Raw genomic sequence first — 19,387 nt, forward strand, 5'->3', positions numbered from 1 at the left:
GGCTCTCCGGAGAATTGTAACACGGGCCCTGCATGCCATCGGCCGCTGTATGTGCTCGGCACTGGGGTATTCGCTGTATGTAACTAGTGATCTGCAATTGTGCGCCGTCGAGGACGTCTCCCCCAGACAGTCAATTCCAAGTGGTCGGGTCTCCGCTCATTGCCGCTTTTTGTAGTCTGTCTTGGAGGCTTTGGTAGGCATAACCGAAGTGGATGAATGACATGTTCGACGGGTGCTCTCGAACCACTTCAAAGACCTTTCCCGTCGCTGTAACTGCATTGAGACACTTCTGCACCGACTGCTCGCGTAAAGTGATCACCATTGGCGAGCTTGCATTGAGTGTGTAACGCTGTGATGCACTCCTTGGCATGGACTGGATGCTCAACCTGCGCGCCCGAACGCCACGAAGAGACAATAATGCGTGTCGCTACCGCTCTTCGATCTCCACAAGTCCCGCGATTCGAGCGACGCCGTCGCCCACCCGGTGGTTTCTGGGTTTGAGTTTGACGTTTAGCGCTGCTGCTCCGCACCTTCCATGATTCTGTCCAGCCTCACCCCGCGACGTCTCTTGTTGCTGCTGCAGTCGAGCGCGCGCGCATTTCAAACCTTCAGCTGAGGTAGCTGAGGCCGAATTCTTCGCAAGTTTGGGCATGCTCCCGCGAGGGACTTTTAGATGATTTGGTTTCTCTTATATCCGCTGCGAGGGTAAGTCTCCGAAGTCGTGATGCATATCTGCACTCGAGTCCTCCGAGTCCGCAAAAGGCATAAGCTCAACAACACCTAGGACGACCGAACCGCCCAAACTCTCGCCCTCACACCCCATCCGCCGGGCGTTCCAGGCCCACGGCACTGCTACCGCGCAGCATTGGCTGCTCTCGCTCGTCCTGACCATCAGCATCTCGGTGCTGCTCTGCTACCCGGCCGTCTTCCAAACCAATAGTCCCGCCGGCGCGGGCCTGCGCAACCTCCCCAAGCATGTCTGGACCTCGACGACGGAAGTTGAGGGCGAACGCCCCGCCGATGTTGTGGTGCGCCAGGTGTGGGTGCATGGCGACTACATGAGCGCAGTCAACCAGAGCGTGCTGCGCAAAGCCTTGGACGTTCAGGATGCTCTCATCGATGGCGGCTTCGACGTAGGGGGACCCAGCCCAACGACAGTATTCGCTCGCGACAACTCAAGCTGTGTTATGCCAAGGCTAGGGCAGAAGTGGGGTTGGCAGTCGCCCTTGATGTATTGGGACTGTTCGCATGAAGCACTGGAGAGCGACAAGAACATACTCGAGACCATCAACGCGCGCAGCAAGAAACAAACTTCTATGAACCTCACCCTGCGACCAAGCACCGTCTTCGCGGGCAAACTCTTCGCCAACAACAAGCTTCGAGCGGCCGATGCCTTGGTCCTGACGCTGTTCGATCAGACAGAAGACTCAGACCTAGGCGATAAATGGGACGCAAGGGCAAGAACGCTCGCACAAGGGCTTGGACCAGATTGGGCAATATTCCCACAGGATGGACAGATCACGAGGAATCGCCTATACGAGTTTCGCGTCAAGCCTATGTCGAAGCTGGACGACATCTTTCTTGCCGGCTCGTACATGGTCACGGCGGTTTACGTGATCTCGAGAATGATGCAGCTGCGCGCCGTCAAGAGTTGGTTCGGGTTGCTCATCACTGTCGGCGCCAAGATGGCCATCTGCATCATCGCCAGTTTCTCCTTGTGTACATGGCTGGGAATCGATCTGGCGCGGATACCGAGGCCCTGGTTTCCAGCAGTGGTGTTCTGTTATGGACTAGGAAACATCTTCCGACTGATCAACGCCGTTTTGGAAACACCACCAGAGATGCCCCCGCAACAGCGCATTGGAAATGCGCTCGGAGAGGTTGGTCATCTGTCTCTCGCGGTTGCTTTCCAGAATCTCGCCCTGATCTACCTTTGCTCACGATTCGTTTCGCCGTGGGTAGCTGACTTTTGCGTTTTTGCAGCGGTCACACTCGTCTTCGACTTCGTCTACCACCTCACTTTCTTTGTCGCCGTTCTGAGCGTGGACGTACAGCGCATGGAGCTGTCTGATTCAATTGGACAAGCTGACCTTGCTAATGGCTCCAAAAAGAAACGCCCTGAACGTCGGTCATGGCTCGTTGCTTTGATGGAAGGTACCACGCCGCTGAGTACGCGTTTCGCTGGTACAGTCGCAATCTTCTCGATTATCCTGGCTATCAATTGGCACTTCTTCGACGTTAGCGATCAGCACTTCTCTCTCGACACGGTCCGGAAGAAGTTCATGTCTAGGAGGCAACGGCGAAGCAATGGAGTCCAGTGGACTTCCCCACCAATCAACCAAGCAAGAACGCCTGCTGAGTGGTTGAAGTTACAAGATCACAACACGGCCAAGGAGCTGTTTGCGTTTCTTAAGCCAGGTGCTCATAACTTCATCGCTCGGATTTACGACCCAATACTTGTTGTAACAAACGGAGCGAGAGGAAGGGACAAGCCTCAAGCACCCACTACCCTGATGGGTCACCTCCGACGCTTTGCGCAAGGTCATACATTTCCAGCAGCTTTAATGGCAGTGTTCCTGATAGCCGGCGTTACGTTACTAATGAACTACCTCCTGTGGACCGGTCTCCCTGAAGTCACAGACAACGACGACGCGGAAGAGGCGTCTTTCTCTGTCAAGACGTTACCCACACAGCAAACACTGGACATTGTCCACATGTCGTCGTGCTCCAAAGGCAACCTGGCGGGTGTAAGCTTGGACAGAACCACTTCGATCTGGCTCAACGGACGAACAGGCTACATGCCTACGACCTTGCAGACAGCCTCCATGAAACCCAAACTATGGCCTATCGTGGCGAGTGCTTTGGACGAGAGTGGCGCCTTCCTCGCTATGGGCACCGACAGTGGACGGATTGGCCTCTGGAGCATCCCTGCCTCGCGCTTTTTGATGTTCCCGAATGTTGACTTTCGAGGGCAAGTGCCGGCGCTGTTCTCCTTCGTCAATATCACCCGCAACGACAACGAGAAGCCGTACGTCATGGTACTCAGCCCGGATGGCTACCTTACTGAACTTGAGGCACGCACTGGCATCCACCGAACGAAACGGATCAGTGCCAGTGCTATACTCTGTGCTCAGCTCTATGTCAAAGCCAAAGGCGACGCCAGTCTTGTGTTCGTGTGCAAACCAGGCGAAGTACACATTTTGTCTTTACAAGAGCCCAACAATGCATCATCTGAGGTTGTTGCCAGTCTCGATCCTGGTCCGCCGCCGGACAGCAATCCCTCCAAGGTCAAGTGCATTCACTGTGTACCCAGTCTCGGGCTGATTTTCGCCCTCCGCGACGAGAGAGCAGAGATATTCGACTTCAACAGCAAGGCACTCATACATGCCTTCGAGATTGGGCACATCAAGCCACACTCCTTCCGAGCCATGCACTCTGCGCGGCGTCAATGCCACTGCGGCGCCCCCGCGGTCCAGACGCTGTCTGTCGCGTATGCCGAACAAGACAAGGAGCATATGATCTTGCAGACCTTCACCCCTGAGGATACCTCGATTTCGCAGATATGCCTTGGAAAACCACTAGACAGGGTGAAGCACAAGTGCCGAGGACTCAAATGCACCACTGAAGCTGTTCACTATGTCGAACCAGCCGGCGTCTGGGAATCAACAAGTATTTCCAGCATAGTAGGCGTTCGCAGGCGCACACAATCTACCTCGACCCCATCAGTCATATCCGATGACGATGACGATGCACCCAATTCGATCGCTCCCACATCTGCCGTGAGGCAACGCGCCAGCAAACCAAAAAACCCAATCGTCTCATCCAGGTTCACCAATGGTTCCACAAACGGCCGTCAATACACGCATACGTCGACCAACGATACTGACCCGTGGGAGGCATGGACACTGTCGTCAACTGGCGAGTTTCGTTCTCGATCGCTACTTCCTAACGACTACGATGACATGGACGACGACGCCAAAGACGATCTTCTCGTAGTAGCCCCTGGACCTATAGTGAGATTGGGCAAGCGCAGCGTTGCAGTGGGCTTTGGTAATACTGTTAAAATCATCACATTGGGCAAGGAGCTCTTCGATGGCATGACGGTGCAAGACGGTGGACTTGATATTGGTCTTGGGAGTTACAGGGCACGACCGAAACGCGGGTCGGACAGGAAAGCCCTTTGAGCATTCAAAACATGAATGACGGCGTTCAGGTACCCAGATAGGGTTTGGGAAATCTTTCAGCGCGGCGTTGCCCTTGGGAGGCTTGATTCAGTTCTTGATACCATACATAATGCCATGTTGTAAGTAAATACACGATTTTCGATTTTATTGACCTACTGTGTTCCTCCCATGTCTGTCTTTTCCCTGTGAGTATTTTCAGGATACGTGATCGGCTTGAAGTTCGATATTGCCCAGCAGAATGTACAATCACGTGCAAAAGCCAAGGCTAGCTTCGTGGCTGGAAGCGACGACGCTGATGCGCCTGTCACAACGCGCAAGCTTCATAAACAACCCTTTCACTGGATGTTCATAACAGTATCATCGAGCGAATAGGGCTTGACCTCACGCAACAGATTTCAAGCTCCACCCACACTCGCTCACCGACAGCTACCCCGCCTGATTCACTGTTTCGCATCACGACGCCGAGCCCCACTGTAACTGCTTGTGCGCACCACACCACACGCGATAAGACACCAACAGCTTGTTCGTGAAGTGTGCAAAACTAGGCAAAGCTTCTACTGGCACCAGAACCGCGTGTTTGCGTAAGACCGACTCACGACCCCACATTCACATTTTCGACCCCTCCTGGTCCCGGCACTCGCGGAGTGGAATTGCGCCTTGCACCCTGAGCCGGCCAAACACAGCGGCGCACGTCTGTTCCCAGAATGTCGTCGTCGTCGCAAGTCACCGAGTCGTGGGTCGCGTCCTTCTGCGGCCTGCTCGGCCATGAGTACTTCGCGGAGGTTGCAGAGGACTTTATCGAGGATGACTTCAATCTTACAGGCCTGCAATCGCAGGTACCCATGTACAAGGAGGCACTGGAGATGATCCTGGACGTCGAACCAGAAGACGACGATGAGGACGAAGAGGAAGAGGAGGAAGACGACGACGAGGACGAGGTCCTGGGTGACGAGCGGGGAGCCTACCGAAGGGCAAGTGACCGAAGACATCTACGCATAGCCTCAGACCTGAGCGTAATAGAAAGCTCCGCCGAGCTCCTCTACGGCCTGATACACCAGCGCTACATCACCTCTAGGCCCGGTATCCAGCAAATGGCAGAGAAATACGAGCTCCAGCACTTCGGCACCTGCCCGCGCGTAAACTGCAATTCCTGCAAAGTCCTGCCTGTCGGCCTGAACGATAGCCCCGGCCACGAGACCGTCAAGCTCTTCTGCCCCTCCTGCCTCGACGTCTACACCCCGCCCAACTCGCGCTTCCAAACCGTCGACGGCGCCTTCTTCGGCACAACATTCCCTTCCCTCTTCTTCATGACCTTCACAGACCTCGACATCAGCGGCGGCCTGCGCAACAGCACATCCGCCACCATCGACGCCCTCGCCCAACTGCAGGCCCAGAGCGCAGAGACAAAGTCCCGCAACAACACCACCCCCGCAAACGTCACATTGATCAACGGTGTCGCGCCGAACAACCTTGCGCCTGGTCTTGGTGTAGGATCAATCTACGAGCCCCGCATCTACGGTTTCCGCGTCAGCGAGCGCGCTCGCTCAGGTCCGCGCATGAAGTGGTTACGAATGCGCCCGGCAGACGTCACCGAACTCGACGAGACACGACGATACTGGGAAGACCGCGCTGAGGACGAGGACCGGCCAGACAAAGACGACATGAACATGGTGGATGTAGCAGAGGGCGGCAAGGCTGGTGTACCTGCCAATCGGACACGGAAACAAGCACGCACAAGAAGGCGGCCGGCAAACGGCGGTGGAGCTCAGCAGGCTGAGGGTAGCCCTATGGACACAAACGGTGTGGCTGTCGACGCTGCAGCAGGCTAGGTGCCAATTAAGACGGAGTTGGGGCGTCGCCAGCGTAAGGAGTATGCGGCGGACTAGGATCCGCCTACTACAGCGCTAGGTGTTTGGCAGCGCGACGAACATTTCAGGATCGAAGGATGGGGCGACAAGTGCGTGTTTGGTGATTGCGAGACGATGAGGAAGATTCCTGCAGAACCACAACATCACAATAAGCGGAGATGGGAGATTCTCATACATGAACGGCGCTGGCGGAGTCAGATGCTCAAGAGCCTGTATTACTCGTCTTATTCAGAGTGCTATCCTTCTGCCTCAAGCGAGTCTTCTTCTGGATCTGCATCAGGCGCGTCTTCATCTGCAGTAAGATGGTCCTTGCGGAGCGATTAGACTTGCAGGCATTGGATAGATAGATTTCATTTGATTCTATACTACCACGCGAACCGAGAAGTGCCGGCTTCTTCACGAAGAAGTAATATCAATTCACTGCTGAACGTTTAACGTCGCTCATATCCATTTATGTCCCAAGCGAACGACAAAGCGGGTGTGTAACGCTCACAGCTATCAAAACAAATCCTTCATAATCCGCGCCAACTCATCGTTCTCCTGCCCATACGCAGGCGTCCCGTTCCCATACGGCCCCTGATCACCGTTCTGCATCCCGCCCATACCCTCGAAGCCATTGAGGTTGAATGTCCCACCCGCGGCCTCGAACAGCGTGGTGAGATCTAACGCCATCCCGTGCGGCGTATCCAGCGTGTGCACAGCTCCATTCTGCGCTGGATTGCCGCGATTGTACAAGGCGATTTCGTCGACGGGATGGCCTGCTAAGCCCGCCATGGCCACCGCCGCATTCGAATGCTCATCGTTCGGCAACTGCTCACTGCTCACCAACCCCAGTCTCGGGCCGACCTCCTTCAGCGCCCTCACCGTGCGCCACAACCTCTTACTCACATGATTCTCGCCACTCAACCCGCGCACAAGATCCAGCGCCATATAAAACTCATCCCTACACTGCCCCGAGAACTCAGCCGGTGCATGCGCAACAGCCAGGAACAGCACAGCGAGGGCGGAGATTAGGAAGTAGTTGAACATTGTTTGTTGGCACCGATAGATGTCAGATGTTTGGTTGATGTAGGTCAGGATCCGGATTGTGTCTTTTGCGACTTTTACTACGGTGTGGGCGAAGTCGAGATAGCTCATGATCGTCGTCGCGGTGTGGAGGACCGGTCTGTATATCAATATCCGCATCTGATTAGCCCGTAGGTAGAGGAGGATTTGCAGCCGGTGCAGGGCTCGCGGTGGAGGCTCGGTTGGGTGGGTGTGTGATTGGCTGTCTGGATGCTTGAACTTGAGCGGTTCTGGTATTGAGCGGTGCCAATTGAGCACCTGGAAGTCCAGGAATGATATGTCTTCTTTAGAGATCTTGACGTCGGAGGGCGAGGAGGTGTCGGAGGTCGAGGCGACGGATTTCCAGACTTTGCTGCCGATGGCGGAGTAGGATATCATGGCGTTGAGGTAGGGTGTGGATGTGTGTGTTGAAACATCCTGCAACCCGTCAGTAAACGTCAAAGTTGCTACGAGTGTGAAAATTGCGACTTACAGGCTTCGGCAGGTTGTGGTCCATGTCCGCGTCTTGCAGGGCGAAGGGCATACCGGTGCCTAGACTCCAGCGCCGGTCGAGCACGTAGACGGACCAGAAGATGCGGATAGCGGAGGCTTGCTCGTCGGGATCGGGAAACAGGGTGGGGTAGGTTTCGCGGCGGTGCAGACCGAGTTCGAGACAGTGTCGTGCTGCAAGGCCGATCATGCGCCAGGCGAGGCCTTCGTCGTCGCGGGTGAAGTGGTACATGCCCTGGTTTTGATGAGTACACCGAGTAGTGAAAACAGTGATTGACTTACGGTCAAGGTCAAGAGACTGATACTTTGTAAGCTCACAGGCTCAGACAGTATTCTTTCGATGACTTTCTGCACGTTCTCGAACAGCTTCTCCCCCAGTGGGTCTTTCCCTCCTCCTTCCATGACCAGCGTAATTGCAAGCACCAACTTCAACACGCTGGTCTGGTCGTCCATGATAGAGTCCGCACCCGGCATAGCGCCCTGCATCAAGCCAGACTGCGCAGCCGCTTCGACAAACGAGAATAGCATCTGGGTGTAGCGCAGCACTTTGTCCATGTCCAAGATGGGGTACATGATCCCCTGCTCTTCATGCCAGACGTGCACCAGCCTGAGCGCTTCCTGCTTGGAGATGGACCATATCGGATCCTTATCTGCATGCAGTGGCGCCTTCGGCATGAATTGCCCTGTGAAAGGTGGCGATCCTCGCGGTGTGGGGTTGTTAGTCACCACGCCCTCGTCTTCCCCTTCCTCGGCCGCGGTGATGCCCATTGTCTTGAGGCTTGACCGTGCCACTCCCAGATTGAATGCATTCGCTGTCGGGCCATGGAAGCGGGGATGTTTGCTGAACGACTTCGTTCTCGAGCGTGCAGATGGTGGAGGGAGCATAGGCGGGTAATCCTGCTGAGTGAACGGCGTGCCGATGGAGCCATTGCTGTGCACATCGACCTGCGTGCGCAGACTGCTCAGATTGTGGAAGAGGTCGTCTACCTGCTGTTGCAGGCTCGAGATATGCGCTGTCATCTGCTTGAACTCGTCGCTCTCCTTGAAGTTGTTGCAGCAGTTGGGCGCATACAGGCACTCGAGATTGAGGTTGCCGCATCTTTGACACGGCGTCTGCCCGTTGCATTTGATCTTGCGACGCTTGCACTCGTTGCATGCTATACTGATGTAGCGGTTGCGCTTCGCCCGTGGTTGCGGCGCCCCATCGTCGCTCTTCCGCTTCTGGTTCGCGCTCGAGTCGTTTGGAGGGCTCATCGTGTCGCTGCCATCGACTACTGAGACGCGTCGCGGGCTCATCCTGGCTTCGTCTCGGCTGCTGGTGCCACCCGACCGCCGCCGCTTGTCTTGTGAGAGTTGAGATGCCTTCCTTGGAGTTGCGCCGTCGTTATCGACGGCAGTCAATGCGGCTTCGGCGACTCCACTGATGATCGGAACCTACTTTGCGGGGAAGGATACAGGCTATGTCATTGGCTCGTGTGCTGCATCCATGTCATCTGCATTGCTCGTGCATCGACAGGCTCAGATTCGACATCTACTCTTACATGTTGTAAGAGCTCGGCCGCCGCAGTTACGGCCTCTTGTTCTGATGTTGAAGTCCGGAGGCCTTCAACGCTAAAGGATGGAGCAGTCTGTTGGAGGAAAAATCACATGTAGTCTTTTGAATTCTTCTCAGCTAGCAGAAGGTGGACAAAGCCACCCTGACTGTTTCTCAAAACTCAGGGAACCGGTATGTTTGTGTCCAGTTTTTCCTGCCATATGAAAGCTACTCCACAGACGCTCAAGTCTCGATGCCTTCTGGTTGCTTCTCTACTGCTACAATGCTTGGTAGGTCCCGAACGTCTGCTGTCTCATTCGTAGCGAGATCGATGACGCGAACCGATTCCACCGACTGTACGCCAGCAGAAAGCGCAATGAACTTCAGGTCTGCTGTGTAGCATGAGCCTGGCGCCAGTTGTCTGTAGATGTTAGCTCGTTGGATGATACGGACCTCCGGAGGTATTCGACTCACCCCAGACGAATGTCCGTTGTCAGACACACCAGCTCGGTGGGTTCAGTCTTCGCGCCCTTCTGCCTACCATAAATGATGTTTTCGTCGAGCACGGCAGTCGCAAGTAGTTCCTTCTTCTCAGCACTGTGCCCACCGATGGAGGAAGCGGAAGGCTGTGGTCTGTGTGCGTCTCGTTTTCTCTTGGGAATCACCATGACGGCCAACCTTCTGATCTTATCTGAGCGATTGACAATAAAGACGCCCCAATGGAACAGCTCCCCAACTTGAACACTCGGTGGGCCGGAAATTGTTAGCGTGACATTGATCGCATCGTTCGGGGCGTTTGGTTCGTCTGTGTCCTGAGCCGGGAGGCTGTCGGGGCTTTTTATACTGCCAGCATGTGAAGCACTGCTCAGCCGGTGCGCAGCCTTGATCAAATTCGACTGCTGCTCGCTTGCAAAGTCTACCGCTGTCTTCCACTGGATGGCGACGTGCGGCTGGCAGCCATCGGACACTAGTATGTCGGCCTCGATGTTTAGAGTGAGTATATGGCCTTGGCTCCCAAGTGCAGGTGTGCCATCAGGGCCTAGATCTGGAGTGGCCTTGTACAAGTAACTCAATTGATCGCCAGGGCTGGAGGTTGCCACAGTGTTGACGGTTGTCAGAGCTTTGATGTCGCCTCCGTGTAGTAACAGATCGACCGTCTTGATCCTGACGTTGTAGGATGTGTATTGCGCAACTTCAATATCCAGTGAAACCATTAGTGACAAGTCAGCTAGCGACGTGTGCACCTTCGCGAATCTGGTCCTCCACATCAGAGGCGGTACAGCTCGAAAGAGGGGCCGCTGCCCAGTCTTGATCGGTCGAACCATCTCTCGAGCAAGAGGTGCAGACGGTGCAATTTTACTGATCCTCATCGCTGACAGCCGAGGGTGGATGCCAGCCAGCGCCGGATCATGCTCGAACGATTGCAGCAGGTTGAGAGCTGGTGGAACCCGACTCGGGAGGTAGTCGTTATGAGATACATTTTGCTTCGCCGTGACATCGGGTTTCAGAGATGCAGTGGGTTGAAAGTATATAGCAGGCTTGTGGAATCGGCCTTGAGGTCGAGCTGCACATCGTTAGCTCAATACACACACGCATTGCGATGAAGGCTGGAGGTATTCGGTGTATCAGAGCGTGTGAGACTGGAAGACTCACCTATGGCGACCTCAACCTTCCAGAACACATAGGCGTGCTTTGCGTCTCCGCTCTCGTGAAGCACAATTGTAGGTTCATTAGTGTCCTTGATCGTCTCGGAGCAGATCAGCTCTTTGGGTAAGGCCTTTGCTTCTTGATCCGGACCAGGGGTTGTACCGAAAGCAAATACGTCGAGGCTGACTGCCAATCGATCAAGGTACGACTTTAGTACTTCGTTTTCAAGTAACGGCGTCCGGAAGACGACGTAAACCGGGAGTAATTCATCTAGCCTGCGTATGAGTAAGAGGCTTGTCTGAATGAATATGATGGATACACATACCAAATAGCAGCACATGTCTCTGCTTCACGAAGGGCAATATTGACGCGCCCTCGTCTTCGACAGTGCCATCCCACGAGTTGAATGCCTCCTCGATGTCAACCTTCGAAGTAGCAGGTGCGATTGCCTCCAACACTGAGCTTTCTGCAAAGTCGAGACTGGCTCGAGGCTGTTCTTCCGAGCCCATCACTTTCGCTGTGAGCCCTCCAGATGAGTGACAGGCCGAAGTGTAAGGGTAAAGTTCACGTGCGGCAAGGTGCGTGAAGGTGGAGCTTCCCCATGTAGGGATCGGTGGTCAGTGCGCTAACGGTCCAAAACTTCGAAGTCGAGGCGCGACCTTGCATTGCTCACTCTTCACGACACAACGTCAATCACGTGCCGCGATGAACGGCTATCCGCCCCCAATGGGCATGCCTGTATCTGCATGGCGGGCAGTGAAGACTGCAGAAGGCAAAGAGTACTACCACAACGCTGCGACAAATGCGACAACATGGGAGAAGCCTGATGAATTGAAGGACGAAGTCGAGGTACGTTGCAACAGTGTTACAGAAGCGATCAGTACTGATGTCAGCAGCGCGCGATTGAAGGCACTGGCTGGGCGAGGCAGCTCACTCCAGAGGGCAAGGCGTACTACTACCACAAAGAGTCGCGCCAGACAACATGGAACGTCCCCGAGGACGTCCAGAGAAAGATGGACCAAGCCCAGGCGAACATGCCGCCGCAGCGCCCGCCAGCTGGTCCTGCCGGATGGGCTGCGGGCCCTGCGCAGCTTCCTCCTTCAAACGACTTTCGCCGTCCAGAGCGTGACGAGTACCGGCCTGAGCGTCGCGACCGCGACCGCGACCGCGACTTCGACCGTGAGCGCGATGGCGGGTTTGGCGGCGACAGACCGAGAGTCGAGTTCTCGACCGGCACCGAGCTGCAGTTCGCCAACGCACAAGAAGCTGAGGCTGCCTTCATGAAGGTGCTCAAGCAGATGAAGGTCCAGCCTGACTGGGAGTGGGCGCAAGCCGTGCGCGCTGGCGTCAAAGACCCCAATTGGCGCGCCATGTCTGAGCCGGAGAAGCGCGAGGAGGCATTCAAGAGATACTGCGAGGACCTCCGTGCTCAGGAGAAGAACAAGGAGCAGGATCGCCAGGCTAAGCTGCGCTCAGACTTCACTGCTATGCTGCGATCACACGCCGAGATCAAGTACTACACACGCTGGAAGACGGCGCTGCCTATCATCGAGGAAGAGAGCATCTTCCGCTCGGCCAAGGACGACAACGAGCGCAGACAGCTGTTCGAGGAGTACATCATCACCCTCAAGAAGGCGCACGAACAAGAGGAGGCTGAGAGCAGAAACTCTGCGCTCGACGAGATACTTGGCCTTATGCAGAGCCTTGATCTCGAGCCATTCACCCGCTGGCAGACAGCCGAAGCCAAGCTTGAACAGAAGGACGAGTTCAAGAGCGAGAAGTTCCAAACGCTGAGTCGCATGGACGTCCTTAACCAATTCGAGAAGCACATTCGCCAGCTCCAGCGCGAGCACAACGATCGAGTCCAAGCGGAGCGCCGCGTCAAGCACCGTATCGAGCGCAAGAACCGAGACGCATTCATGAAGCTCCTCAACGAGCTCAGGGACAGTGGCAAGCTCAGATATGGCACAAAGTGGAAGGACATCCACCCTCTTGTCGAGAACGACGCACGCTATACTGCTATGCTTGGGCAGAGCGGATCTTCTCCAGTTGATCTGTTCTGGGATGCTTTGGAGGAGGAGACGGGCAAGTTCCGTACCTTGCGCCGCTACGCCCTTGATGTGCTGGAGCACCAACGTTTCGAGGTCACCACAGCGACCCCGGTCGAAGGGTTCTTGAGTGTCATGCGCAAAGATTCTCGCACAGCTAACATTGACGAACAGTCGATGCATGACATCTACTCGTACATCCTCGAGAAGGTCAAAAAGCGCGAAGAAGATGAGCGCAAGATCGAGGAATCCGACGAGCGCCACGCAATCGACCGCCTTCGCTCGGTCATCAAGCGCCTCGAGCCTCCCGTCGAAGTGCAGGATACCTGGGAAGTGGTACGTCCCCGTGTTGAGAAAACAGACGAGTACCGCGCACTGAAATCAGATACCCTCCGCGAGAGCGCTTTCGACAAGTACATGCAGCGCCTGAAGGAGAAAGAGAGCGAGCGCCGCGACCGCAGGCGTGATGATCGTCCGAGAAGCAGAGACAGGCGTGACCGTGGCGACAGAGATCGTGAGTACCGCAACGGTGACTCTCACCGCCGTGATCGTCATCGCACGCGCACCCGCTCACCTGAACATGACCCATACGCCGCTGAGCGTAGGCGAGCCCAGCAAGACCGCGAGGCTAGATACAGGGATACCGAGCGCACAGGTCTTTCACCCCCGCGTCGCCGCGACCATCGCGATGATGATCGTTATGAGCGCCGTCGCAGCCCTATAGGAGACCACTACGGCCGTGAGCGCCGCGAACGCGAGGTCGAACGCGAGAGGACGTACCGCGCTGACCCCCTCAGTCGCGCCGATCCACGTGAAGGCAGCGTGAGTCTCGACTACGGCGATGGCGCTGGTAGGACAGCAAGTTCCAGGCGCAGAAGGGAGAGCGATGTGAGTGCAAGCCGTCGCGATGTCAAGGTAAGTTTTCACATCTTTTCTTCCCACACTCTACCTCCTTTGGATCATGTGTTAACAGCTCACAGCGCCCTCGCTACTCACCCCGTCCCGACCCGCGCGGTAAGTCCAAGACTCCCGTCCCTGAGCCTATCAAGGAAGAAGACCGCGCTCTTAGGTCTGGCAGTGAAGAGGGCGAGATCGAAGAGGATTAGCGATCCTTGCCGATGAACCCTGTTCCGTTGAAGCCCCCGCCATCAAGCTTGCCCAGGAAGCCGAGTCCTTTGAGCTTTGAAGTGAAGAGTGAGTACTGTGGAATCAAACGGGAGTGCCATCAGTAAAGACAATGAGCGGTGCTCAAAAGCGTGGTTAATGGTATGTTGGGTTTCGTGTATCTTATACCTAGTAGGTAGCTGGTCCGTAGGCTATTTCAAAGGCAGACAATGCATACATACATCTTAAAAACCATCGTTATCAAAATCCCACAGTCGGCATTCAGTCGTTCACGTGCAAATGACTCGACAGTTCGAGTCATTCATGGAGAAGATGACGTCCACTTCGAGGCACGACCAGGAGAGACGAACAGTCGAATCTGAATCACTTGAGAGCATTCCATCGTCAGTAAACAACGTAGCACTCAATTCGTAGCTTCAGAATATTCGTCTAGTCAGTGAATCACCGAATACAGCCAGGGATTCAAGTCGCTCATCCTTCTCAACCATCGTGAGGCTGCAGTACTGCTCTGCGAACACAACACGCGGAAGCTCATTATTAAACAATCAAGGATGCAAAAAGCTGTATCTCAACCTCGAGATAAGTGTGGCGTCGCGTCTCCGTAGTAGAACACGCGACGCGCGACTCGTCAACCCCGGCAAACCTCGGTCCAACAGCTTACCCCAGATTCGCTCTCCTCCTCCACAGCCGGTTACTTTATAACCATTGTCAGCACCACCACGATGTAGCATCCACCCCACAGACCCCAGATACCTCACCATGTCGTCCACCGCCTACATCCCCTTCTCCGAGCCCGGCTACATCACCGGCCTCCCCTCACCATACTACCGCGAAACCCATTTGCGATGGCAGAAAGCATGCCGCGAGTTCGTCGACAAGCACCTCATTGAGAAAGGGCTGGAGTGGGACACGGAAGAAACGGTGCCGCCGCATGTATTCGAGACATTTGCGAAGGCGGGCATGTTGCTGCCCACGCTGCCGGCGCCGCTGCCGGTGGAGTGGCTGAAGAAGTTGGGGATACATGATATCTTGGGTGTTGTGAAGGTCGAGGAGTGGGATTATATACATACTATGATTTATGCTGATGAAGTACTTCCCCCTTTGCCAAACAACAACAACAACAACAAAAACTCTAGGTCTCAGAGAGATGTGGTAGCTGACTGAGGCATAGATGGCGCGCACCGGCCTCGCAGGTCCCAGCGGCAGTCTCACAACCGGCATGGCCTTCGGCGTCCCACCCATCATCAAATACGGCAACAAGCGGCTCCAAGAGCGCTTCCTCCCCGATCTCCTCACCGGCCGCAAGCGCACCTGCATCGCCATCACGGAGCCCGAAGCCGGATCCGACGTCGCCAACATCACGACCACGGCCGTCAAGACACCAGACGGCAAACACTACATCGTTAACGGCACGAAGAAGTGGATCACAAATGGCATCTGGTCCGAGTACTCATCTATGGCTGTGCGCACTGGTGGCCCGGGCCCGGGTGGGCTGAGTATGCTGGTTGTTCCGCTCAAGGGGAATGAGGGCGTGAATATGCGAAGGTTGAAAGTTGGTGGACAAGTCTCAGCGGGTACGACGTTCATTGAGCTGGATGATGTGAAGGTGCCGGTGGAGAATCTTATTGGTGAGGAGGGGATGGGGATGAAGTACGTCATGACGAACTTCAACCACGAGCGTCTCACCATCGCTATCGGGGCTACGAGACAGTCTCGTGTGGCGCTAGGCGCGGCGATGGAGTACGTACTCAAGCGTGAAGCTTTCGGGAAGCCGCTTGTCGATCAGCCGGTCGTTAGGCACCGTTTGGCCAAGGCTGGAGCACTGCTCGAGAGTCAGTGGGCGTGGGTCGAGCAGTTCGTGTACCAGATGACGAAGTTGCCGAAGGCGACAGCGGATATTGAGTTGGGTGGCCTCACAGCAATGGTCAAGGCGCAGAGCGGTATCGTATTGAACGAGTGTGCGCAGACGGCGCAGTTGCTGTTCGGTGGAAATGGGTATACAAAGAGTGGGCAGGGAGAGCTGATCGAGCGTATCTACCGCGAGGTACCGGGTATTCGGATCCCTGGTGGGAGTGAGGATGTTATGCTTGACTTGGGTGTAAGGCAGTTGGTAAGGAACTTCAAGAGCAAGACGAAGGCCCTGGAGAGGCCGCAGGGATCGTCGAAGTTGTAGTATCGGAAGTTGCAGGATAATTTTTGATGCGTTCAAGACGTGTTGCCTTGATCTACCTGTGCCTGCAGATGCTTCACCGTAGACCGTGTATGGTATCCTGTGTCCCTTTCAATGTCCTTGAGAACGTTCCATACTCGCGCTTTCTGCGATACGGTCTTGATGTGTTTGGCAGCTACCATATGGATTAGCAAAGTCAAGAAAGAAGATCTGAACAGGACTCACCATAGTAAAGTCCATGCGTGGAGAAGACTTTTAAAGCCGCTGGAAAGTCTGAGATGGTGATGTTCGTAACCTCCATCGCCTGGTCCTGGATCAAGGGAATGTAACTCTCGTCCTGCAGAACCGGCTCGGCGTACAACAAGATGTGGGTAATATGGTACCAGAAGGCTGTTGCAGCGGCTGCAGTGACAGTAAAGTATATCTTCCGGAATCCATCGTCATCTGCATTGCCGTATGGGATGCCAATGAAGCACGGTGATAGCCCTGCACGCCAGGTATTCAACTCCTGCAGGAAGGCTTCTCGCGCGGGCCTACTGGCCTCTCTCGCCCCGTCTGAGCCAAAGACAAGATTAATGACTCTTGCAAGAATCCACATCATTTGATTCCCGAGGACGTCCTCTCGCCCTTCGCCTTCTTGCCAGGACACAGCCCACTCTGCTGGATCTAGAACGAGTGGTCGTTCGTTCGCCAATGCCACGGCTATCTCGTGCCGACAGTAGATCCAGAAATTGGCGCAGTCAGTGCCACTTGACTGTGCTGTAATGCCACGCGACTTGATCAGCATAGTCAACCCGATGAAATGGCGTCTGTAGTCCTCGGATTTTATAGCACCATGGACTTCATAACTCAAAAGGAGCATGCTGCCAGTCATGGCAGTCTCGCAGAAGGGGTCTTCCAGTGCGTCGATGAGCAAACGCAGAGCTTGTCCGTAGTGCCGCACAGCTACTAATTTCCAAGAAGCATTCAAGCTTGTATTGGAGAGCGCAAGGTGATTGGCCGTGAACGCACAGACGCAGTGGAATAGAAGTGGTGAGGCAAGCGCGAGTGGCGGAACCCTGAGCTGGTATGTGCAGCTGTGGTCGAAGAGATCCATCCAAGTAGCCACGGTCTTGACGTAAGTCTGAAGAAGAAAGGCGCCTTCTGAGCTGATGGACTTTCTCTCTGCCGAGCCGCTCCAGTTTGTCGTCGTCGGTGGAGATATAGTCGTTGCTGTTGCTATCCCATTATCCGGGGGTGTAAACTCCACCAACTGGTCAAGGCCGTCCAGATACGATCTGAAGATGTCCAGTGTTGAGCTTGGTGCTTCATGATGAGGATCCGGAGTCTCGTGTTGATAAGGCTGAAGTTCCTGGACAGAGTGATCTTGCGCAGGAACTGCGCGATCGACTTTCCATACATCATCAATTCGTTCGCAAACAAGGTCGAGACGTGCACAATTGCCACAGATAGGCTTCTTCTCGTCACAGCGAGTGTGTCGACGTTTGCATGTATCACTAAGCCGGTCAGTTAGTTGAAGGTAGTTCCAGCTTCGAGTTTGACATACCATCCTGAGTCATCAGCATTCGGTTAACAAATCGACGGCTCTTTTGTCTTACTTACCGGTTCTCCTTCTCGGGCCTCCTCTTCTTTTCTTCTTCGGCGGCGACATATCCGTCATCTCAACACGAACGAAGTGTATCGTACTTGGTGCGGAGATGAGTCGTTCAGAATTTGACTCGAAGGTGACAAAGCAAAACAGGTCAGGCGGCGGCGAAGCGCCGCTCACGATGCATCATCGTACATGAAGGTAAGCGGTGAACGGCAGACCCAACATCGTGTCTAGCATTGGAATTGAATGAAGCTATCGGGCTCCTGCTCAGAATGAGTACGATTTAGGCTGTCGATGAGGTTTTTGTGATGTCTTCACGAGGTTGAAGATGCACAACACCTTATCAACCCCACCTCCCATGTATCGCGGGGTAGCTTCCTCCACTATTGTGGATCTAAACTCGACACCTCGACTCTCTGTACCTGACATCTACTTCTTATCCATCAAAAGTTACTAGACAATATTCTGGTCGGCAGAGTGCTGCTCCTGCACTCCTATCATCAATGGCACCCCTTACAATCACGCCACCACTTTTGAACTCCGCAAATCCATGGTGCACTACACTTGAACAACTTCAAGAACTGTATGACAGTGCGTACACTGGAGCTATCACAACGCGGACATCCCTGCTGAATGGTTTTCCGCACGATCCAGCGGTCCACCAATTTGCCTTTTACGATCCCACAAACCATGTTGCATCGCCTTCAAACGTCGATCAAGCAGGCAAGCCCAACGATACAGGTAGCTTGAATACACTGGGCTATAGCCCAATACTTCTGGAAGAATACCTAGGCTTCATCAAGTCTATAAGCCAAGGCCTCCCGTCACGACCAGAAGGAGGAAGAGAGCATTTCAAACCTGTCGTCATTTCTGTGACAGGCTCTGTGGAGGAAGTAGTTGCCTGTTACAAACTCATCACATCCTGCCAACGAGCTGTACGGATGGTACTCGCAATGGAGATTAACCTCTCATGTCCAAACATCCCGGGCAAGCCGCCACCAGCTTACGATTCTGCCTCTTTGTTAACTTATCTCAACGTACTAAAGATCGAGATCAATCGCCAGATATCAGAGGACGGCACATCAGCACATCCACATACGGGCCATACTCACGTACCGATTGGCATCAAGACACCCCCATACACATATCAGGACCAGTACAATGGCCTGATCAAGGCATTGAAAGATTCCGCTCTTGCAGAGCCAGAACATCTCCCTTGTCCTATTACGTTCATCACCTCTTGTAATACACTCGGATCCTCACTCCTCTTGTCACCTCAACTTGAGGGCTTTGCAGGCGGACAATCGCATGAAGTGTTTCATCGTACCCTTGAATCAGTAACAAGGACGGGCATTGGAGGACTTGCTGGCGCGCCGCTACATCCTCTTGCCCTAGGAAACGTGTACACCATCAAAGGGGTCCTCTTCCAGCACAAGGAACTGGAGCATATCCAGATCATTGGCGTGGGTGGTGTAGAGGATGCAGCTGGATACAAGAGGATGCGAGCGGTTGGTGCAGCGGCAGTGGCTGTGGGCACTGCACTTGGAAGGAAGGGCGTGAAAGTATTTGAAGAGATTGGAGGAGAATTAGATACTTCAAGATAGCCGTCAAGAATCTATTCTCATCTTCATGGGCAAAACAGATAATACTGAAATCGAATGCTGGC

General features: G+C 54.6%; 8 protein-coding genes across 8 annotated transcripts; 5 read left to right on the forward strand and 3 right to left on the reverse strand.

Annotated features, from left to right (window-relative positions):
- Positions 1 to 401: 401 nt before the first annotated feature.
- On the forward strand, positions 402 to 4,325 carry BU25DRAFT_384031 (uncharacterized protein). Its single transcript, XM_033704312.1, has 2 exons — positions 402 to 705; positions 785 to 4,325. The coding sequence occupies exons 1-2, from the start codon at positions 674 to 676 to the stop codon at positions 4,182 to 4,184; spliced, it is 3,432 nt and encodes a 1,143-aa protein (XP_033566439.1). The 5' UTR covers positions 402 to 673; the 3' UTR covers positions 4,185 to 4,325.
- Positions 4,326 to 4,511: 186 nt separating this feature from the next.
- BU25DRAFT_384032 (uncharacterized protein) lies at positions 4,512 to 6,481 on the forward strand. The gene has a single exon (XM_033704313.1). The coding sequence runs from the start codon at positions 4,889 to 4,891 to the stop codon at positions 6,011 to 6,013; it is 1,125 nt and encodes a 374-aa protein (XP_033566440.1). The 5' UTR covers positions 4,512 to 4,888; the 3' UTR covers positions 6,014 to 6,481.
- Positions 6,442 to 9,002, reverse strand: BU25DRAFT_406793 (uncharacterized protein). The gene is made up of 3 exons (XM_033705368.1): positions 7,889 to 9,002; positions 7,590 to 7,841; positions 6,442 to 7,534 (listed from the first exon to the last, which is right to left on the reverse strand). The coding sequence occupies exons 1-3, from the start codon at positions 8,858 to 8,860 to the stop codon at positions 6,551 to 6,553; spliced, it is 2,208 nt and encodes a 735-aa protein (XP_033566441.1). The 5' UTR covers positions 8,861 to 9,002; the 3' UTR covers positions 6,442 to 6,550.
- A 372-nt stretch (positions 9,003 to 9,374) lies between these two features.
- Positions 9,375 to 11,296, reverse strand: BU25DRAFT_475577 (uncharacterized protein; the record flags this gene model as incomplete). Its single annotated transcript, XM_033710934.1, has 4 exons — positions 9,375 to 9,561; positions 9,615 to 10,704; positions 10,794 to 11,057; positions 11,113 to 11,296. 4 exons carry the CDS (start codon positions 11,294 to 11,296, stop codon positions 9,384 to 9,386), a joined length of 1,716 nt encoding a protein of 571 aa, XP_033566442.1. The 3' UTR covers positions 9,375 to 9,383.
- A 175-nt stretch (positions 11,297 to 11,471) lies between these two features.
- Positions 11,472 to 14,175, forward strand: BU25DRAFT_359043 (uncharacterized protein). The gene is made up of 3 exons (XM_033703627.1): positions 11,472 to 11,636; positions 11,684 to 13,750; positions 13,816 to 14,175. The coding sequence occupies exons 1-3, from the start codon at positions 11,493 to 11,495 to the stop codon at positions 13,939 to 13,941; spliced, it is 2,337 nt and encodes a 778-aa protein (XP_033566443.1). The 5' UTR covers positions 11,472 to 11,492; the 3' UTR covers positions 13,942 to 14,175.
- Positions 14,176 to 14,607: 432 nt separating this feature from the next.
- BU25DRAFT_406797 (short-chain specific acyl-CoA dehydrogenase mitochondrial precursor) lies at positions 14,608 to 16,139 on the forward strand. The gene is made up of 2 exons (XM_033705369.1): positions 14,608 to 15,049; positions 15,132 to 16,139. Exons 1-2 carry the CDS (start codon positions 14,720 to 14,722, stop codon positions 16,131 to 16,133), a joined length of 1,332 nt encoding a protein of 443 aa, XP_033566444.1. The 5' UTR covers positions 14,608 to 14,719; the 3' UTR covers positions 16,134 to 16,139.
- BU25DRAFT_145841 (uncharacterized protein) lies at positions 16,101 to 18,007 on the reverse strand. Its single transcript, XM_033700606.1, has 4 exons — positions 17,733 to 18,007; positions 17,677 to 17,680; positions 16,356 to 17,626; positions 16,101 to 16,305 (listed from the first exon to the last, which is right to left on the reverse strand). Exons 1-4 carry the CDS (start codon positions 17,788 to 17,790, stop codon positions 16,166 to 16,168), a joined length of 1,473 nt encoding a protein of 490 aa, XP_033566445.1. The 5' UTR covers positions 17,791 to 18,007; the 3' UTR covers positions 16,101 to 16,165.
- BU25DRAFT_384050 (FMN-linked oxidoreductase) lies at positions 17,762 to 19,325 on the forward strand (the record flags this gene model as incomplete). Its single annotated transcript, XM_033704314.1, has 1 exon — positions 17,762 to 19,325. The coding sequence occupies exon 1, from the start codon at positions 18,225 to 18,227 to the stop codon at positions 19,323 to 19,325; it is 1,101 nt and encodes a 366-aa protein (XP_033566446.1). The 5' UTR covers positions 17,762 to 18,224.
- Positions 19,326 to 19,387: the final 62 nt, after the last annotated feature.

The sequence above is a fragment of the Macroventuria anomochaeta genome (genome assembly GCF_010093625.1).
Source record: "Macroventuria anomochaeta strain CBS 525.71 unplaced genomic scaffold BU25scaffold_3, whole genome shotgun sequence".
Taxonomy (NCBI): domain Eukaryota; kingdom Fungi; phylum Ascomycota; class Dothideomycetes; order Pleosporales; family Didymellaceae; genus Macroventuria; species Macroventuria anomochaeta.

What these genes read in the sequence shown, in the direction of transcription:
- BU25DRAFT_406797 (XM_033705369.1), top strand. Translation starts at nt 14,720, where the DNA reads ATGTCGTCCACCGCCTACATCCCCTTCTCCGAGCCCGGCTACATCACC. An exon ending in CTATGATTTATGCTGATGAA is followed by an intron (nt 15,050 to 15,131) that starts GTACTTCCCCCT and finishes ACTGAGGCATAG; the next exon opens with ATGGCGCGCACCGGCCTCGC.
- BU25DRAFT_406793 (XM_033705368.1), bottom strand. Translation starts at nt 8,860, where the DNA reads ATGAGCCCTCCAAACGACTCGAGCGCGAACCAGAAGCGGAAGAGCGAC. An exon ending in TCAGTCTCTTGACCTTGACC is followed by an intron (nt 7,842 to 7,888) that starts GTAAGTCAATCA and finishes CATCAAAACCAG; the next exon opens with GGCATGTACCACTTCACCCG. An exon ending in ACCACAACCTGCCGAAGCCT is followed by an intron (nt 7,535 to 7,589) that starts GTAAGTCGCAAT and finishes GACGGGTTGCAG; the next exon opens with GATGTTTCAACACACACATC.
- BU25DRAFT_359043 (XM_033703627.1), top strand. Translation starts at nt 11,493, where the DNA reads ATGAACGGCTATCCGCCCCCAATGGGCATGCCTGTATCTGCATGGCGG. An exon ending in AATTGAAGGACGAAGTCGAG is followed by an intron (nt 11,637 to 11,683) that starts GTACGTTGCAAC and finishes TGATGTCAGCAG; the next exon opens with CGCGCGATTGAAGGCACTGG. An exon ending in CAAGCCGTCGCGATGTCAAG is followed by an intron (nt 13,751 to 13,815) that starts GTAAGTTTTCAC and finishes AACAGCTCACAG; the next exon opens with CGCCCTCGCTACTCACCCCG.
- BU25DRAFT_384032 (XM_033704313.1), top strand. Translation starts at nt 4,889, where the DNA reads ATGTCGTCGTCGTCGCAAGTCACCGAGTCGTGGGTCGCGTCCTTCTGC.
- BU25DRAFT_145841 (XM_033700606.1), bottom strand. Translation starts at nt 17,790, where the DNA reads ATGACGGATATGTCGCCGCCGAAGAAGAAAAGAAGAGGAGGCCCGAGA. An exon ending in CACGCATGGACTTTACTATG is followed by an intron (nt 16,306 to 16,355) that starts GTGAGTCCTGTT and finishes TCCATATGGTAG; the next exon opens with CTGCCAAACACATCAAGACC.
- BU25DRAFT_384031 (XM_033704312.1), top strand. Translation starts at nt 674, where the DNA reads ATGATTTGGTTTCTCTTATATCCGCTGCGAGG. An exon ending in CTCTTATATCCGCTGCGAGG is followed by an intron (nt 706 to 784) that starts GTAAGTCTCCGA and finishes AACAACACCTAG; the next exon opens with GACGACCGAACCGCCCAAAC.